Below are 18,046 nucleotides of genomic sequence, written 5' to 3' on the forward strand. Positions count from 1 at the left end.
CCCTTCCCCTCTTTCTAAAAATAAATAATTTGGAAAACAAGATTTTATTTATTTATTTTTAGAGGCAGGGGAAGGGAGGGAGAAAGAGAGGAGAGAAACATCAATGTGAGACAGAAACATCAATTGCGCTCTGGCCAGGGACCAAACCCACAACCCAAGCCTGTGCCCTGTCCAGGAATCACCGCTTCCCAGGATGATGCCCAATCAACTGAGCTCCACTGGTCAGGGCTGCAAAGTCTCTTTTGAAATGTAAGATAACGTATTCAGAGGTTCCAGGCAGTAGGGTGTGGGTATCTTTTCGGGGTCATTATTCTGCCCACCGTAGTTTCCTAGAGGATAATCTCGCAGGGAGGTGAGGATTCTGGGTGGACACAGCCCCTTAGCCCTAGGGACTTGAGCAGACGGGAGGGAGGAAGGAGTGTCCTCAAAAACAAAGGTCCAGAGCAGCCCTCCCTTGTGGGAGGTCTAAAGTGTGCATTGAGTTTGGAAAATCTTGAGCAGAGGTGTTAGGACGCAGCACAGAACAGGGGAAAAAATTAGCTGTTTTCTTGTTAATTGTGCACTTATTCATTCTTCTCTTTAGAGGCCAGTTTTCCATATCTTTCTGTATAATTCCGGGGTTGTGGTATCCCCCACAGCCCGTGAGTTCCCAACAGTTTCCTGGGGTGCTTAACAACACTGGTTTTAAACCCAGATGGACCTGGGTTCAAGTGGGAGCTACGTGCTGTGGGGCAAGTCAGTTCAGCTCTTGAGCCTTAATTTTTGCCTCCATGATATGGGCTCAACAGCCCCACTGGGCTACAGAGTGGCCCTGGGAAAAGGAACCGCAGAAGCCAAGGTTCCTGTCTTCTCCGCCTCTTCCTCTCCGGAGCCGCTGGCTCTCATCCGGTTCTCTCCACACTGATCGGTTCTTAGTTTCAGCTGAGCCCACGAATTCTGTTTGGACCCATTTCCATGCCACCTTCCAGCTGCAATCCAACCGAGCTGGTGCGTGCCTACGTTCAATTTCACTTCCCGCTAGTGAGAATCCGATTGGTTCAGTCAGGGGTAAGGTGTCCGCGCTGCGGCCAATCAACGAGGGTGTGTGTGTCAGGACTAGACCTAATCACGTGGTTCTCCTGACTGCCACTTACCTGCTCAGGGTCTCAAAGTTGCCCCGGAAGCCTGTAGGCTAAGCAAGCCTCCTTGGTTTCCCAGAACACCTTTCCTCCACTGACCTCCTGGTATTGCTTCAGCTGCAAGCCGGGTGGACCCCTCAGCCCCTTTCCGGGGCTCCCTCATATGGAGGTCACCCCCTTTCTCTGTGCCTAGCATCCTTGCGTTCATGTTCCCAAGCCCCTTTAGTGAAGCTTCCCCTTCCCAAATCACTTTACTCTTCTCTTTAAAAGTTGTATATTAGTAACATTCGCTTATTGTTAAAGATAATAAGGTAATCCCTGGCCGGGTGGTTCATTTGATTGGAGCTTTGACTGTGCACCAAAAGGTTGTGGGTTTGATTCCTGGTCAAGGCATATAGGCTGCAGGTTCCATCCTGAGTTGGGGCGCATACTCGAGACAACTGATGGATGTTTCTCTCACATCAATATTTCTCCCCCTCGCTCTACCTAAAATCAATAAAAACATATCCTCGGGTGAGGATTAAAATAATAACAACAAGAACAATAATAGTGTAAAAAGAGATCTACCCCCTCCCTCACCCCCTTTATTGATTCATTGTTCACACATTTCCTCCAGCATCTTTTCCTGGAGCACAGCTGGGGAGCTACATATTTAATTTAAAATTGTCTAGGATCCACAGTAAAAGAAACAGGCGGTGTTTATTTTGTTATATATTTTATTTACCCCAATATCTCCAAAATTACCATTTCTATATAGACTAATAAAAATTAATGCGATGTTTCCATTTTTTTCTTATTTTTAAAGATTTTATTTATTTATTTTTTAGAGAGAGGGAAAGGGAGGGAGAAAGAGAAGGAGAGAAACATCAATGTGTGGCTGCCTCTCACTCGCCCCATACTGGGGACCTGGCCTGCAACCCAGGCATGTGCCCTGACTGGGATTTAAACCAGTGACCTTTTGATTTGTAGGCCAACACTCAACCACTGAGCCACACCAGCTATGGCCTATTTTCTCTTTCTTATTTGTTCTTTGGATGTTCTACTCAGAGCACAACTCATTCCTGCTCGTGACATTTCAGGGCTTAGCGGACACATCCATCTAGTGGCCGCCATCCTGGGCAGCGTAGATCTACAACCGTCTCTTTACCTCTTTCGTTATTTTTCCTTCCCTTCCTCTGTCTTTTCCCTTTTTTGTTTCCTCCTCCTCCTTTTTCTCTTACCTGTATTTCTTCCCCTTCCTCTCCATCCTTGTCCCTTCCTTGGCTTGCCTGACTTCCAAGGTGTCCTCTAAGCTTCCTTGACCTTTAGGATCTAGAAAACATTGGCTCCAAACTCCATTTCCTAAGAATTCTGCGTATGCCTGGCCTTTCCAGGGTCACCCCAGTTTCAAGCTCCTCTGTGTGGGATTTATTTCATTTTCTGGACCACTCACTGGCCCCAGTGTGTCTTCCCAGCTCCAGAGCCTATTAACTAGAATTGGATCCGACCCTCCCTTAATCCCCACAAAAGCCCCCACTGACGTGAGGGCCTCATGTGCTGGACTGAGACTGGCTCCGGTAGGGCGTCAGCTGCCAGCACTGTCCAGTCGAAATGCAATACAAGCCTCTGTGTAAGTCTAACTTTGTTAGCCACATGAAAAGACATAAAAAAAGAAATAGATGATGCCCTGGCTGGTGTGGCTTAGTGGATTGAGCACCGTCCTGCCAATCAAAGGGTCACCGGTTCGATTCCCAGTCAGGGCACATGCCTGGGTTGCAGGCTACCTCACCAAGAGGGGGCGCTCAAGAGGCGACTACACATTGATGTTTCTCTCTCTCTCTTTCTCTCTCCCTTCCCCTCTCTAAAAAATAAAATAAATAGAATTTCAAAAATGAAACAGATAAAATTGGTCTTAATAATATATTTTACTTAGCCCGTTATTCAGAATATTACTTATCACAGGTAATCAGTCAAAACATGGTTGAGACTTTTGACATAGTTTTCCCCCCACATGAAATCTTTGAAACCCGGTGCATTTTGCACCCAAAACACATCTCCATTCTGACTCGCTTCATTTCGGGTGTTTAAAACAGCCGCAGTGGCGTGTAGCTGCCGTTTGGGGAAGCTCAAGTACATATATCATCTCAGTGTAAAAGGTTTCATCAGGAACATGAATAAATAAAAGAGCTCTGGCCATACTCCTAGGACTTTTCCCCCTCCTCACTCACCCCCAGATTCCTCCCCTGCCATCCGGCTGACTCATCTCTCCCTTCTCTGTCTTCTCCCTTTTTGCCCTCCTCAGCCCCTCCCTCCAGGAAGGCCCCTGGGATTTCCAGATCCCTCCCTCCCTCTGCAAAGCAGCGCAGCTCTCCAGGCTCTACCCAGCCACCCCTGCTTCACAGCACAAAGTGCCCTTCCCGGGAGACCAGGAGAGCCGCCTTCCCCTTGTACTTCCGCAGGCTCCCCTCGCTTTCCCAGCCCATTTGTTCCCACTTCCAGAGAGAATTCAGTGAGATTTCAGAGACTGGTGTGCGGGTGGGAAAGGGGGACCCCATGTCCCGAATGCACTTGGTTCCCAAGTTTGGGAGAGCAGTCGACAGGGTGACCAGCAAAGGGGACCAGCCCCACCTCAAAAAAATTGAGTCCGTGCTTGAGCTCATAAAACAGGAGATCCATGTACTTCCCCCACCCCATCCAAATGTCCGCCACAACCCCAGCCCTTACTGAGTAAAATTAACCTGAGGCCTCATCGCATGATTTTTTTATACTTAACTGCTTCTGTTGAGGCATAGCGCACAAATCTGAAGCGTGAAGCTCACTGACTGTCTATACACGCATGGTACCTCCCTGCGCTCCCAGACTAAGGCGCGGAAAACGTCCGACTCCCCAGAGAGCCCCGCTCTGCGCCTGCAGTCACCGCGGCGCATCGCTGTAAGCCGGCTTTGCCTGGTTTCGATCCTCAATCAGAGTCAGAGTGCATAGCGGCTTTTGTGTCCGTCTGGTTTTGCCCAGCGTTCCCAGCGGGTTGCTCATCGCTGTATCCCACGTAGTACACCATTATGTGAAGATAACCAGAATCCTTCCATTCTCCTGTCGCGGGACGCTGGGGTTGTTGCCAGTGTTTGGCCATGACGGATGTTCTCCTACGGACATCCTTGTGCAACTCTTTGGAGGTTGTACACATTCGTTTTTGTCAGGTAAATTCCACAAGTAGAACTGCTGGGTCATAGGGAGGAGGATGCTTAGCTTCAGAGACACTGCCAAACGTTTCCCGAAGTGGCTGTGCCCATGTACGCTCTCAAGAGCAAGTGGAGGAAAGTTCCGCTTGTTTTGTACCATTGCCGAGGCTTGGTATCATCCCCAAATCTTCTTTTTTTTCCCTTTTATTATTTTTTAAGATTGTATTTCTTTATTTTGAGACAGAGGGGAAGGAAGGGAGAAAGAGAGGGAGAGAAACATCAATGTGTGGTTGCCTGTCACACATTCCCCCCGCCCCCCACACACACACCAGGGACCCTGCCTGCAACCCAAGCATGTGCCCTGACTGGGAATCGAACCAGGGACACTTTGGTCCACAGGCTGGTGCTCAATTCACTGAGCCATGCCAGCCAGGGCTCACCCCCAAATCTTCTCAGTTTGCTATCCTATTTATTATGTATCAACACTCACTTAAGTTCATTATTTGCTCCCTGGAGCTGCTATAACAAAAACTGATTGTCTCACAGTTTCGGAGGGTAGAAGCCCTCCAGCCTCCTTCCGGGGGCTGGGAGGGAAGGGGCTGCTTCTGGCTGCACTCCTTTGCTTGTCTGCTGCCGTCTTCTCCCTGTGTCTTGACGTCACTGCCCATCCACGTGTGTCTCTGTGTCCAAATTTCCCTTGCTGACCACCAGTCCTGCCCTGACCGGTGCAGCTCAGTGAGTTGGGGGTTGTCCCAACAGCGAAGGGTCACCAGTCCAATTCCCATTCTGGTCACGTGCCTGGGTTGCCAGTTTAGTTCCCTCTTGGGGTGCGTGCGAGAAGCAGCCAATGGATGTTTCTCTCTCACCTCAATATTTCTCTCCCTCTCTTTCTCTTTCCCTTCCCCTCTATTTAAGAGTAAATAAATAAAATCTTAAAAAAAAAAAACACTAAAAAGAAGACACCAGTCCTGTGAGATGAGGGCGCACCCTAATGACCTCGTTTTAACTTGAGTGCCTCTGTGAAGACCCTGTCTCCAACTGAGGTCACGTTTTGAGGTCCTGGGGTAGGGTTTTAATAATATATGAAGGTTGGAGGGCAGAGGCCAACATATAACACAAGATAAATGAATATTATTTCTATTTTTAAAAAAGATTTTTTAAATTCATTTTTAGACAGAGGAGAATCGGGGGAGAAAGAGAGAGAGAAAAACATCAATGTGTGGTTGCCTCTCACACACCCCTAACCGGGGATCTGGCCTGCAACCCAGGCATGTGCCCTGACTGGGAATCAAACCACCAACCTTTCGATCTGCGGAATGACGGCCAACCCACTGAGCCATGCCACTCAGGGCCATCAGTCAGGACTATCCCCATTTTATCATGGGGAAACTAAGGCACAGCAAGGTCCCATAGTAATGAGTGGCATAGCTGGCCACACAATGCTCAGCCCAGCCTCTCAACCACTGTAATACAGTGCCTTACGCAGGCAGTGAGCAACCCAGAAGCAGCCTTGCACCCCTCCCGGGAGGCTTCCTGGATTCACAAGGGATACCCCCGCGTGTTTCCCGTCGCATCCGCTCTCTTACTTCTGCTGAATTCTAATTCTCCCCAGTGTTCCTTTTTACGTTTTTCCCCCTGATTTTTAGTTCTATTTTTATCCGAGTTATTACGTCCCCATAATTCAAACACAAGACTTTTGAAACTGCAAACCAACAGTCCCCATTGGCCTACCCGGCATTCCTCCCACCGCAGCGGAACACCTCATTTATTGTGTCAGTTCATTATTTATGTCCTTGTCACCCAGCGCCGTGTTTGTATGGCTGCCTCAGGATTTTTCAATTTGGGGCATTTTCCACTCCCTTCTCACGATGGAAGGCACACACTCACCCCCTCACTGCAGTTCCCCCAGCCTCCCACGCTGGGATTCTGGCTGGGTGAATACGCAGTGTTTACAGGCTGTGGCTGGGTGAATGCTCCCACGGCTGCCGCGGGTAGTAAACCAGGATGCCTCTCCTCTCCCACGCAAGTCTTTGTTTCTCCTGGAGTTAATGATTGTCTTTTTTTGTTTCTCAGTTGCTTAATGTCTGAGGTATTTTTTTTCTTTGTGCTTTACTAATGCAAGCTCACGTCTTCCATTAACGATCCAAATCCCTTCATATATTTAAAATATTTTTTAAAATTAATGTGTACTCCATTAATTTCACCTTTTTGAGGTAGTCGATCCAATCTGGTGCTTTTTTAAGTTTTAGAGAGAGGGGAAGGGAGGGAGAAAGAGAGGGAGAGAAACATCAGTGTGTGGTTGCCTCTCGCGCGCCCCCTGCTGGGGACCTGGCCCGCAACCCAGGCATGTGCCCTGACCAGGAATCGAACTGCTGACCCTTTGGTTTGCAGGCTGGCATTCAGTCCACTGAGCCACACCAGCCAGGGCCACAGCCTGCATCTTGAATTGATCCCTTCCCCTACCCCCTTCCCCCACCCCAGAGTCCAGATCATATCATATCCCAAGTCTTCCTCTTCCTGGGTTTGGCTCTCTCATTCTTTTGAGCTTCCTGACTGAAAGCTCATGGGGCGGGGAGTAAACATTTAAAGATACTGCGTATCTGAAAACATCGGTGCTCTGATGGGCCATCTGGCTGGATACAAAATCCTGGTCTGGGGCTCATTTTCCTCCAGATGTTGGAAGGCGCGCCTCCTCTGCCTCCTGCCTTCCCACTTTGAAGTTACTGTTGAAACATCCAAAGTCGTTCTGCTTCCTCAGGCTTGTCTGTGACCTCTTTGTCTGTTTCCCTACCTTGGTGAGCTGACATTTCTAAGAAATGTGGCTTCAGTTATTTTCAAGGCTGGGCCTTCCAGTTGTACCCGCATGCCATGTGTTCTGGGGAATTTTCTCAATTTCTTTCAATGGCAGTTTCTTTTTTTCTATTGATATGGTTTTATTTTTTTTAATTTAGTCTTTATTGTATTTTTATCCCTCCATGACAGTTTCCCTCTTCCCCCCATTTCTCTGTTCTTTCTTTCTTTCTGGAACTCTTACTAAGGTCACATTGGGCTTCCCAAACTGTCCACTTCTTTTATCCCCTCTCTGATTTGGCCATCTCTTGATCTCCCTGCTGTACTTCTTTTCTTAATATTATCTTCTACTCTTTGATTAAGCTTTTCATTTCTGCTAGTGTATTTTTAATTTCTAAGCACATTTTTTGATCTTTGAATTTTTATAGGAGTTTGTAAATTTTACAATACCATTTTATAGTATCCTGCTTTAAAATATCCTATTCAGGATTCAAAGTTGCAGTATCTTATAGTTGCCTCTCGAGTGCCCCCAACTGGGGACCTGGCCTGCAACCTAGGCACGTGCCCTGACTGGGAATCGAACCAGCAACCCTTTGGTTTACAGACCAGCACTCAATTCACTGAGCCACACCAGCCAGGGCATAAATTGCAGTATCTTATCTTGTTCCTCTGATGATATTAATGATAATTGTTGGTTTTATTTTTATAATATATGTATTTTATTTCAGAGGCTTTACAATTTTTTTCTGATGCAAACGTTTGAAAGAGCCTTAGATTCAGGTATGAGGAAGGAGAGAATCCGAGGCTTTTGATTTTTCAGCTCATAGTCCTGAATGAAAGCATATCAGAAAATGAGCATCATTTTGCTTCTGGGTCCTAAAGGGTCTGAGATAGCAGCATCCTCACCGATATGGCCTAATAAGCTGACTGATGTGGGGCAGAAGAGCTCCTGTTTTACCCCGGGATATATATTTCCAGGACTTCTCCCAGCCATCCTTCATCCTACACATTCAGCTGTGCCTGGAAGGACTGAGGGTGAACAGGGGAAGTCAGTCAGGTGTTGGGGTCTCCTACTGGATTCTCACCTGGGCATTTCTCTGGGTTCACTGCCGCCCGGCCAGTGGGTTCTATTCTCGTCTCGGACATGATAGCGCACTTGCTTAAGTTTTGCCCTTTCCCAATTGTGCTCGAGCTTACGTGGCACCACCTCTTCTCTGTGGAGCGTGTGGGACTTCCCCATATTGACTGTGAAGCCTCACCTACTTGCACAAAAGCGAGGAGTGGGTCCGAGACTCCCTGTGAGCCGCACTCAGGAACCTGCGTTGGCAGAGCTGTCGAGGATGGCATGTCTCTGTCTGCTCCCGGAATTATGGTTCCGGTCTGGACGAATGTTTCTTCTTTAACTCCTTGGTTGTCGGACTTCCATATGTTTCGATTTTGTCAGTTCTGGTTGTTTTTTGCTTTTAAATTTGTTGTCGTCCTTCTTTCGGTTGTGCAAGGAGACACAGTGTGTCTACCTACGCCTCCATCTTGGCCGGAAGCCAGTTTTGTGTTTTTTTTTACACCATCTCCTATCTGTATAATGTTTCCTCCAAGTTACATCCATTCATTTGTTTCTATTTTTCTAAGGTTTTATTTATTTACTTTTATAAGGAGGAGAAGGGAGGGAAAGAAACGTCGATGTGTGTGAGGAACATCTATGGGACCAGGAATTGAACTGGCGGCCTTTTGGTTTGCAGGCCAGTGCTCAATCCACTGAGCCACACCAGCCAGAGCTGTTTCTATCTTTCTTATTAGAGGCTTTATTTGATGCCTAGTAATTCTTAGTAGTCTGTTCATATTTGGGAGTGGAAGCCCAAAACTCTAGACATAGTGGGCCTGTGATTCTGAGTAAGGTTGTTGACTATGAACTTCACTGTAGGATGATCTGTCTTAACCATTTTTGTTGGGGAATCCCAGCGTCAGTATCTCTCAGTCTCTCTTCTTGGGTTAATCATATACATATATATTACATATATATGTGCATATATATATACATATATACATTATATATAATGTTTTAATAGAGAGAGGAACAAAGAAAAAAAAAACAAGTAATGAGCCATGCCTTGGTTGGTTAGCTCAGTTGGTTAGAGCGTCATCCTAATGCACCAAGGTTGTGGGTTCAATCCTCGGTCGGGGAACATACAAGAATCAACCAGTGAATGCATCAATAAGTGGAATAACAAAGCTGTGTTTCTCTCTCATTCTCTCTCTCTCTCAAATCAATTTTAAAAATTTAATAATAAACCATGATGTCCCCCAAGATAACCCCCAACTTTATGAAAGTTCATGCATTCATTCATCCACTGGCCTAGGCACTGAGGGGAGAGTAGTGAACAGATCAAAGTCTCCGCTGTCCTGGAGCTCCCAGTCCATCTGGCAGACAGACATGTGTGTGTGTGTCTAGAGCAGCGACCCCCGGCGGCCTTCTCTGCGATGAGGAAGTACTCCAGACCAGTGCAGTCCAGGCCAGTAACCACCAGGTCCTGGTCGCTCAAAATGTGGTGTGGCTAAGGAACTGAATTTTCTTTTCTTTTCTTTTCTTTTTTTTTTTTGAAGATTTTATTTATTTATTTTTAGAGAGGGGGAAGGGAAGGAGAAAGAGAGGGAGAGAAACATCAATGTGTGGTTGCCTCTCTCAAGCCCCCAAATAGGGACCTCACCAACAACCCAGGCATGTGCCCTGGCTGGGGATCGAACCAGAGACACTTTGGTTCGCAGGCTGGAGCTCAATCCACTGAGCCACACCAGCCAGGGCTAAGGAACTGAATTTTCCATTTTAGTTAGAAGGTAAATTCAAATAGTCTCATGTGGCTCGTAGTTACCACCCAGGACAGCACTAGAAAATTCTACCCTTACAGAGAGGTACAGACAGTTGGCCATCACATAGCTTTGGCTGGCTCACACAACACACGTGGGCTTACCCTACTGCTGAGGGCAAGCCGCCTCGCAGGGAAAGAAAGGAAATGCATTTCTTCAAAAGAAATAAAGGGCTCTGGTTAGTGTGGCTCAGTGGATTGAGCACTGGCCTGTGAACCAAGAAGTCACTGGTTCAACTCCCCATCAGGGCACAGGCCTGGGGTGCAGGCCAGGTCCCCTGGCTGGGGGCATGCAAGAGGCAACTGATGTTGCTCTTTGCACATCAGTGTTCTTCTCCCTCTCTTCCTCACTCTCTTCCCGTCTCTGAAAATAAAATATTTTAAAAATTAAAAAAAAAAAGGAAGAAAGAACAAAAGAAAGAAACAAGGCTTCTCCTCTTAGCCTGTTCTGGAAACCCATTCCGTTAAGCCCACTCTCTCGGGAGGGGCAGAAAAGGAACCATCAAATCCCTCTTCCCTAAGGGAGGCACTCTTTTCTACTTCTTTCGGATCAGTTAAACCACGCATGCAGACTCACATCATTATGCATTCCTTACCAAGAGCGTGCACTGTTCTCAGCTTGCTTTCTCTGTGGACAAACACCTCTTGGCATCTTTTCCACCTTAAAGAAATCTTACCTCTTGGCTCCAGTGCCTGGCTCGCAGGACGACCACTTCAAACCAGCCCAAATTCATTCACTCAACCACCCCTTTTTTTTTTTTTGAGAGGGAGAGAAACATCAATGTGTGGTTGCCTGTCACACACCCCCAGCTGGACACCCGGCCTGCAACCCAGGCATGTGTCCTAACTGGGAATCGAACCAGTGACCTTTAAGTTTGCCGGCACTCAATCAATCTACTGAGCCACACCAGCCAGGGCTCAACCACTCGTTATCAAGCACCTGCTGTGTACCAGGTGTTGTTCTAGCCTCTGGATACAGCAATGACTCAGACAGACAAGGTCTGTCCCTTGTGGAATTTAAATTCCAGTGGGGCGAGATGCAGGCTGCCCTAAATCAGCGACGACGTTTCATAATTCCAAGGGGATAAGCGCTACAGACAAAAACAGGGCAGGGTGAACGAATCTGGGAGACCCGGGAAGGAGGCTGCAGGCTTCAGTATTACATAGGGCACTCGGGAAGGTGTCTTTTGAGCAACTGCTTGGAGGAAGTGAGCATGTGAGCCAGGGGGATATCTGGAAGAAGAATGTTCCAGCAGAGGGAACAGCAAGTGCAAAGGCCCTGAGGCAGGAGCATGCTGGAGCAGTCCAGGAACCGTGCAAAGGCCAGCGCAGCTGCAGCAACCTAGTGTGGGAGGCATGCGTGGAATATGGGGGGAGAGGGGCAAGGAGGGTATTGGGGGAGTTTGGTGGCATAGACCCTTGGAGCTCAAGGTAACTCTGCTCTCTGAGTGAAGTGGTGAGTCAGGGGAAGGCTGTGAATGAGGAGGAGCAGAAGTGACTGAAATATCAAGATCCCTTTGGCGACAGAGCTGGATAAACAGGAACGTAAGGAGAGGCACCGGGTATTTCATTTTTCCCCAGACCTGCGCCTACACAAAGGCTGGAGAATGGGAGATGGGTGAGTTTACTGGAGGTGTAGGGACCATGGGGGACAGCATTATATTCCCAAACAACAGAGCAAACGATTAAAAGCAAAGGCTCTTAGGTCCCCTTTTCCTGAAGGCCCCTCGAACCCTCCCACCCCTGGAAGCTCTGGTTGGGGGCTTCTCAGTCTTTCCCTGCCTCCCCCGCCCCCCTGTGTCCGCCAAGGACCCCCAGAGACCTTCCTTCCACCTTATCCTCATTTCTGGAGCCTCCACCCCTCCTCTTCAGCCTGACCCTGGAAACGCCAAGGTTTCCCCACTTAAACCCAGAGGCAATTCACCTTTTGCCCTCAGGGGCATTTTGCTAAACCAAGAGAAACTTCAAGAAATTACAGTTTGCCCACAAAGCAGCATTGCCGCAGGCAGTGGTGGCATTTTTCTTGCCTATATATATATGTGTCCAGATGTCAGCTGGGATCTCCCTGCCTGTTGGGATCTATATAAAGTCAAATCAAACGCCATTCTCCCACAGTGGGGTGGTGAACGCCCTCCCCCCGTTTCTACTCTTTCTCCAGAGCTCTCTCTGCCCCGCCCCCAAGTTTTTGCTTCCGCTGCTCCATTCAACGTGGGGAATCCTCCCTATGTGGAGTGCTGGGCCCATTCTCTCCTTTTCTTCGATTTCTCTGCAACCACCCCCATACACAAGGCATTTAGGGGCACGTGTGTGAGCGTGCAGACAGGGCTTTACTGACAGTTTGGGGACACAGAGGGATTTTCGTCAACACACAGGCAAACAAGCCGAAACTCCAGGTGACATTCTCGTCGGAGAGACCCTTTGCCTTCTCTGCCACCCCGTGCACGGCCACATGCCTTGATCTCTCTCGCTTCACCCTCTGCACCTGCCCTGTCCAATACTGTTTAAGTTAATTTAAATTAAAGTTCCACCCTGGCTCACTGTGGCTCAGTGGGTTGACTGCCAGCCTGCGAACCAAAGAGTCGCTGGTTCCATCCCCAGTCAGGGCACATGCCTTGGTTGCAGGCCAGGTCCCCAGTAGGGGGCGTGTGAGAGGCAACCACATATTGATGTTCCTCTCCCCTTCTCCCTCCCTTCCCCTGTCTCTAAAAATAAATAAATAAAATCTTCAAAAAAGGTCACACTGGCCCATTTCAAGAGCTCAGGAGCCACAGGCTGGCTGGTGGCTGCCGGCCTGGATAGCGCCAAGGGCATATTTCTGTCGCTGCAGAATGTTCTTTTGGACAGTACTGGGCAACCCAGGACAGGTGCCTTCCTCTGGGAGCTAGTCTGGTGTCTGCAGTTAAGATGATCAAAATTCCCCCCACACATGTCATTTTTTAAAAAAATGCATATGAAGTTATACACAACATGGGATTCTGGGACTAGCTTTTTTTTTTTCCCTCATCTCATTAATACACAGTGGAAATCTTCAGATGCCAGACCATAAATGTTTATATCCTGTTTCGTAGAAGAGTTACCCTGTGTTCCATGGTGTGGATCTGTTTATGCACTCATTCATTCATTCTGCCATTCACTCTCAAATATTTACAGCCGTCCTGTGTGAAGGACGTCCTGTACGTGAAGGAGGTGTGCTGCGCCACAGCCTGCAACGCAGGGACTCGGCCCCGCCCCTCCTGGGGCTGGAAATCTAGTGGGAGGGGCTGAGAGAGTCCCATAACCTGAGACAGAAGTGTACAATGGCAGCAGCTGTGGAGGGAGTGACACGTGGTGAGTGCCACTGTGTCCCCCTCTGTGAGAAGTGGTTCCATGTCCCTGACCGTCTTCCCACCGAGTTTTAGAAATTAGGGCCTCGTGGGAGAGACAAGCAAAGTTGGATGGCGTGTCGGTCTGAACAATGGAGATGCCTTAGTAGTTTTTATTTTATAGGAAATGTCAGGATGAAATGAGTTATTTAAGTACATGGATAGTGTCCGGCACAATATTAGTGACCATTAGCATTGTATTATTTTTAGAAATTTCATTTAATCTTTATTGTATTTTTTTATTACCATTTAGTTCCCTTATGCTCCCCTCTTGAACATTGTATTATTATTTATATGATTCCTTGTTTGATGCTCAGTCCTCCTTATTTTTTTAAAGATTTTACTTATGCCCTGGCTGGCATAGCTCAGTGGATTGAGTGCAGGATTGCGAACCAAAGGGCTGCTGGTTCAATTCCCAGTCAGGGCACATGTCTGGGTTGCGGGCCAGGTTGCCACTAGGGGATGTGCAAGACACAACCACACATTGCTGTTTCCCTCCCTCTCTCCTTCCCTTCCCCCCTCTATAAAAATAAAAATAAATAAAAGTTTAAAGAAAGAATCTAAAGATTTTTTAAAAAAGATCTTATTTTATTTTTACATAGAAGGGTAGAGAGGCAGAGAAACATCAATGAGTGGTTGCCTCTCGCACGCCCCCTACTGGGGACCTGGCCCACAACCCAGGCTTGTGCCCTGACTGGGAATTGAACCAGCGACCTTTTGGTTTGCAGGCCAGTGCTCAATCCATTGAACCACACCAGCCAGGGCCTTAGGCCTCTTTAAAAGAGTATATAGGACTCCTTTGGAGGACTCTGGTGAGGATTAAATGAGTAATTATTTCATTAATAGTCACCACTAACATTTCTCCAGCACTTCCTCTGCACCAAGCACTATCTAATGTTTACAGCAGCCCCAAGGGATGTATCACTGTTATCCCCATTTCACAGACATTGAAACTGAGGCACAAAGTGGTGTGGCTTGCTCAAGAAGAGTTATATTTAGCAACTGGAGCAGTTGGAGATTAGGGGTGGCAGGGGTTCAGGGATGGGCCATGAGGGCATCGGTGTGGGACTGACTGTGCCCTTCTTCCCCCCACACCCCCCCCCCCCAGGAAGCTGGACGCCTTCATCTATGACGCGGCTGTGCTCAACTACATGGCCCGCAAGGATGAGGGCTGCAAGCTTGTCACCATCGGCTCAGGCAAGGTCTTTGCCACCACGGGCTACGGCATCGCCCTGCACAAGGGCTCCCGCTGGAAGCGTCCCATCGACCTGGCGCTCCTGCAGTTCCTGGGGGACGGTGCGGCTGCACGAGGGTGCCTGGGAGAGGGGGCGAGCCCCGGGCCCCTTGGAAGGAGGGGATGAGGACCAGGACACCAGGGCCTGAGGGAAGCAGTGGCGGGGGGGGGGGCGCCTAGACTCCCTATATCAGAGAGGAAGGTCCTCAAGGGTTGCCCACAGGTGACCTCTGACCGCCTGCCCTTGCCCCCTTTCCCCAGACGAGATCGAGATGCTGGAGCGGCTGTGGCTCTCCGGGATCTGCCACAATGACAAAATCGAGGTGATGAGCAGCAAGCTGGACATCGACAACATGGCGGGCGTCTTCTACATGCTCCTGGTGGCCATGGGCCTCTCCCTGCTAGTCTTCGCCTGGGAGCACCTGGTGTACTGGCGACTGCGGCACTGCCTGGGGCCCACCCACCGCATGGACTTCCTGCTGGCCTTCTCCAGGGTACGCGGAGAGGGCCAGGCAAAGGGGCCAGATGGGTGGAAGCCCGCAGGGATGCCTGGGAATGGAAGGGACCCGGGCGGAGGTGCGGGAGAGGAGGGAGGGGGCAGGGGGAGGGGGCAGGGGGAGACGGGTGCTCCGGGGCCTACTGAGCCGAGCCCGCCTCTCCTGTGGCCCCTGCAGGGCATGTACAGCTGTTGCAGCGCGGAAGCAGCCCCGCCGCCGGCCAAGCCCCCGCCTCCGCCGCAGCCGCTGCCCAGCCCCGCGTACCCGACAGCGCGTCCCGCGCCCGGCCCTGCGCCCTTCCTACCCCGCGAGCGCGCTGCCGTGGATCGTTGGCGCCGCGCCAAAGCCACGGGGCCGCCGGGGGTCGCGGGCTTGGCGGACGGATTCCACCGCTACTACGGCCCCATCGAGCCTCAGGGCCTGGGCGTGAGCGAGGCGCGCGCAGCGCCCAGGGGCGCGGCCGGGCGCCCGATGTCCCCACCCGCGGCTCAACCCCCGCAGAAGCCGCCGCCCTCCTACTTCGCCATCGTGCGAGACAAGGAGCCGGCTGAGCCCTCAGCCGGAGCCTACTCCGGGTTCCCGTCACCGCCTGCGCCCCCTTCCGCCGCTGCCACCGCCGTCGGGCCACCGCTCTGCCGCCTAGCCTACGAAGACGAGAGCCCGCCCGCGCCCGCGCGCTGGCCGCGCTCCGACCCGGAGAGCCAGCCCTTACTGGGGCCCGGCGCGGGCGGCGCTGCGGGCGCAGGGGGAGCGGGCGGCGGGGCCCAGGGGGCGCCCCCTCCATGCCGCGGCGCGCCCCCTCCGTGCCCGTACCTCGACCTGGAACCGTCTCCGTCGGACTCGGAGGACTCGGAGAGCCTGGGCGGTGCGTCGCTGGGCGGCTTGGAGCCTTGGTGGTTCGCTGACTTCCCCTACCCGTACGCCGATCGCCTAGGGCCGCCGCCCGGTCGCTACTGGTCGGTCGATAAGCTTGGAGGCTGGCGCGCTGGCAGCTGGGACTACCTGCCCCCGCGCGGCGGCCCGGCCGCCTGGCACTGCCGCCACTGCGCCAGCCTGGAGTTGCTGCCGCCGCCGCGCCACCTCAGCTGCTCACACGACGGCCTGGACGGCGGCTGGTGGGCACCTCCGCCCCCTCCCTGGGCCGCGGGACCCCCGCCTCGGCGCCGGGCCCGCTGCGGGTGCCCGCGGCCGCACGGGCACCGCCCGCGGGCCTCACACCGCGTGCCCGCACCCCCTGCCCCGCACCACCACCGCCACCGGCGCTCCGCTGGGGGCTGGGACATCCCGCCGCCCGCGCCCACTTCTCGCTCGCTTGAGGACCTCAGCTCATGTCCCCGTGCCGCCCCCGCGCGCCGGCTCACTGGGCCCTCCCGCCACGCGCGCCGGTGCCTGCACGCAGCGCACTGGGGGCCGCCGCTGCCCACCTCGTCCCACCGCAGACACCGGGGCGCAGACCTGGGGACCCGCCGGGGCTCAGCGCACTTCTCCAGCCTCGAGTCGGAGGTATGACGCGGCCCCGGGGGCCCGACCGTCCCCCTCGGTCAGCGCAGGCCACAGCCCGAGGGGGCACGCACAGTGGACAAGGACCCACGTGGGGTGGGAAAGAAAAAGGTGGAACCGGCCGGACCCCGCCTGGAGCAGCGTCCTGTGCCCCTTCGTTTTCGAGGCACTGTGGGCCCCAGGGGATCTGGTTCCCCGAATCTCACCCCGCTTGAGAGCGAGAGGGAGGAGGTCTCGGAGCCCACCGGACTTTTTTTTTAACCCGACAAGGGCTTTTTAACGTCACCAGATGGGGCGGGAGGTGGGGGTTCACGCCACGCCCGCGCCCCACCCCCACGCCCGGGGCCGTGGCCCTCACATCACTGTGCAGCTCCCCGGTCCCGGCCACGCTTCCGGGGAAGCCCGTTTTTAATCTTTCATCCATCGGGACTCAAAACTGTGAGACGCGTTCGTCAAACTGTGACCCTAGACCTTGGCCCCGCCATACAGAAACCCCTGACCCCAGACTGTGACTTCCGACCCCTACAACTGGTCATCCGACCCGACTGTGACCCCTGACCCCAAACTGTGACCCGAACCCCAGACTGTGCCCCGACCGGACTGTAACCCTTGACGTCAAACCGGGACACCCCGTTCCTCCTTTCGAGTCCTCCGTCGCATTTCCAAATTTTGACATAGGACACGCCCCCAACGGAAGCCCCGCCTCCCTCTGCCCCGCGCTAATCCCAACCTGCAGGGCCCAGAACTTCCCACTTGGTCGCACCTCACTACCAGCCCCAGGTGCCACCAAACACATCCTCTCCAAATCCAACCCCTATTTGTGACCCTTCGGTGATGACCCAGCAGACGCCCCCCACCCCCTCACCCAAAGCCTCCTCTTCCCAGATCTCCAGCCGGGCCTGGAGCTGGGTTGTGGAAGGGAGGGTCTGGGAGTCCACACTCACCACCAACCTCCCTCCCCACTCTCCTGTTCCACATTGCAGTGTTTGGAATAAACCATGTTTTTATGCCTCCTCAGTCCAAGTATGAGCTCCGCGTCTGTCTCTTAGCGCACCTCCCCCCCCCCAAACATCTGGAGGAAACTTAAACCCAGAAAAGTCCCACAGAGAAAGAGAGGGCAGAAAGAGAGTTAGAGCGAGAACAGACATCCTGGAGGGAGGTGGGAGACAAAGCCCCAGAAACAGGAGGTGGAAAAAGTCCCTAAGAAGTGAAGGGCTGAGAAGGGGAAGGGGTGGACAGAGACCTAGAGGTATGGGGGACAGGGATTCAGGAAAGAACCAGGATGAAAGCATTTTAGGATCAAGTCTAGGGTCCCATTCCTATGGCTTCCAGGGACGAGGCTCACAAGATTCTTAATATCCTGTTTGTGCAAGCGAGGAGAGTGTCTAATGCATTCCAGCCAACCCACATATCTTAAACACCGTTAACCTCACCAATGAGAGTACATTTCTAACATTTCATTATGCCAGTTAGCCAAACCTCTGGTGCCGATGGGCCACAAAGAGAATCAAAGCACTTGTAATCGC

The 18,046-nt window shown here is 51.7% G+C and overlaps 1 protein-coding gene across 1 annotated transcript in view; it reads left to right on the forward strand.

The window, feature by feature from the left end:
* GRIN2D (glutamate ionotropic receptor NMDA type subunit 2D) overlaps positions 1 to 17,528 on the forward strand; it is a 36,123-nt gene extending 18,595 nt beyond the window's left edge. Inside the window, exons 10-12 of the mRNA XM_045856363.1 lie at positions 14,398 to 14,585; positions 14,785 to 15,017; positions 15,198 to 17,528. Coding sequence (XP_045712319.1) covers positions 14,398 to 14,585; positions 14,785 to 15,017; positions 15,198 to 16,529 — 1,753 coding nt within the window. The 3' untranslated portion in view covers positions 16,530 to 17,528. The remainder of the gene's footprint in view (positions 1 to 14,397; positions 14,586 to 14,784; positions 15,018 to 15,197) is intronic.
* Positions 17,529 to 18,046: the final 518 nt, after the last annotated feature.

Source organism: Phyllostomus hastatus, unplaced genomic scaffold, assembly GCF_019186645.2.
Source record: "Phyllostomus hastatus isolate PE091 unplaced genomic scaffold, TTU_PhHast_1.1 phas_scaffold_1224, whole genome shotgun sequence".
NCBI lineage: Eukaryota > Metazoa > Chordata > Mammalia > Chiroptera > Phyllostomidae > Phyllostomus > Phyllostomus hastatus.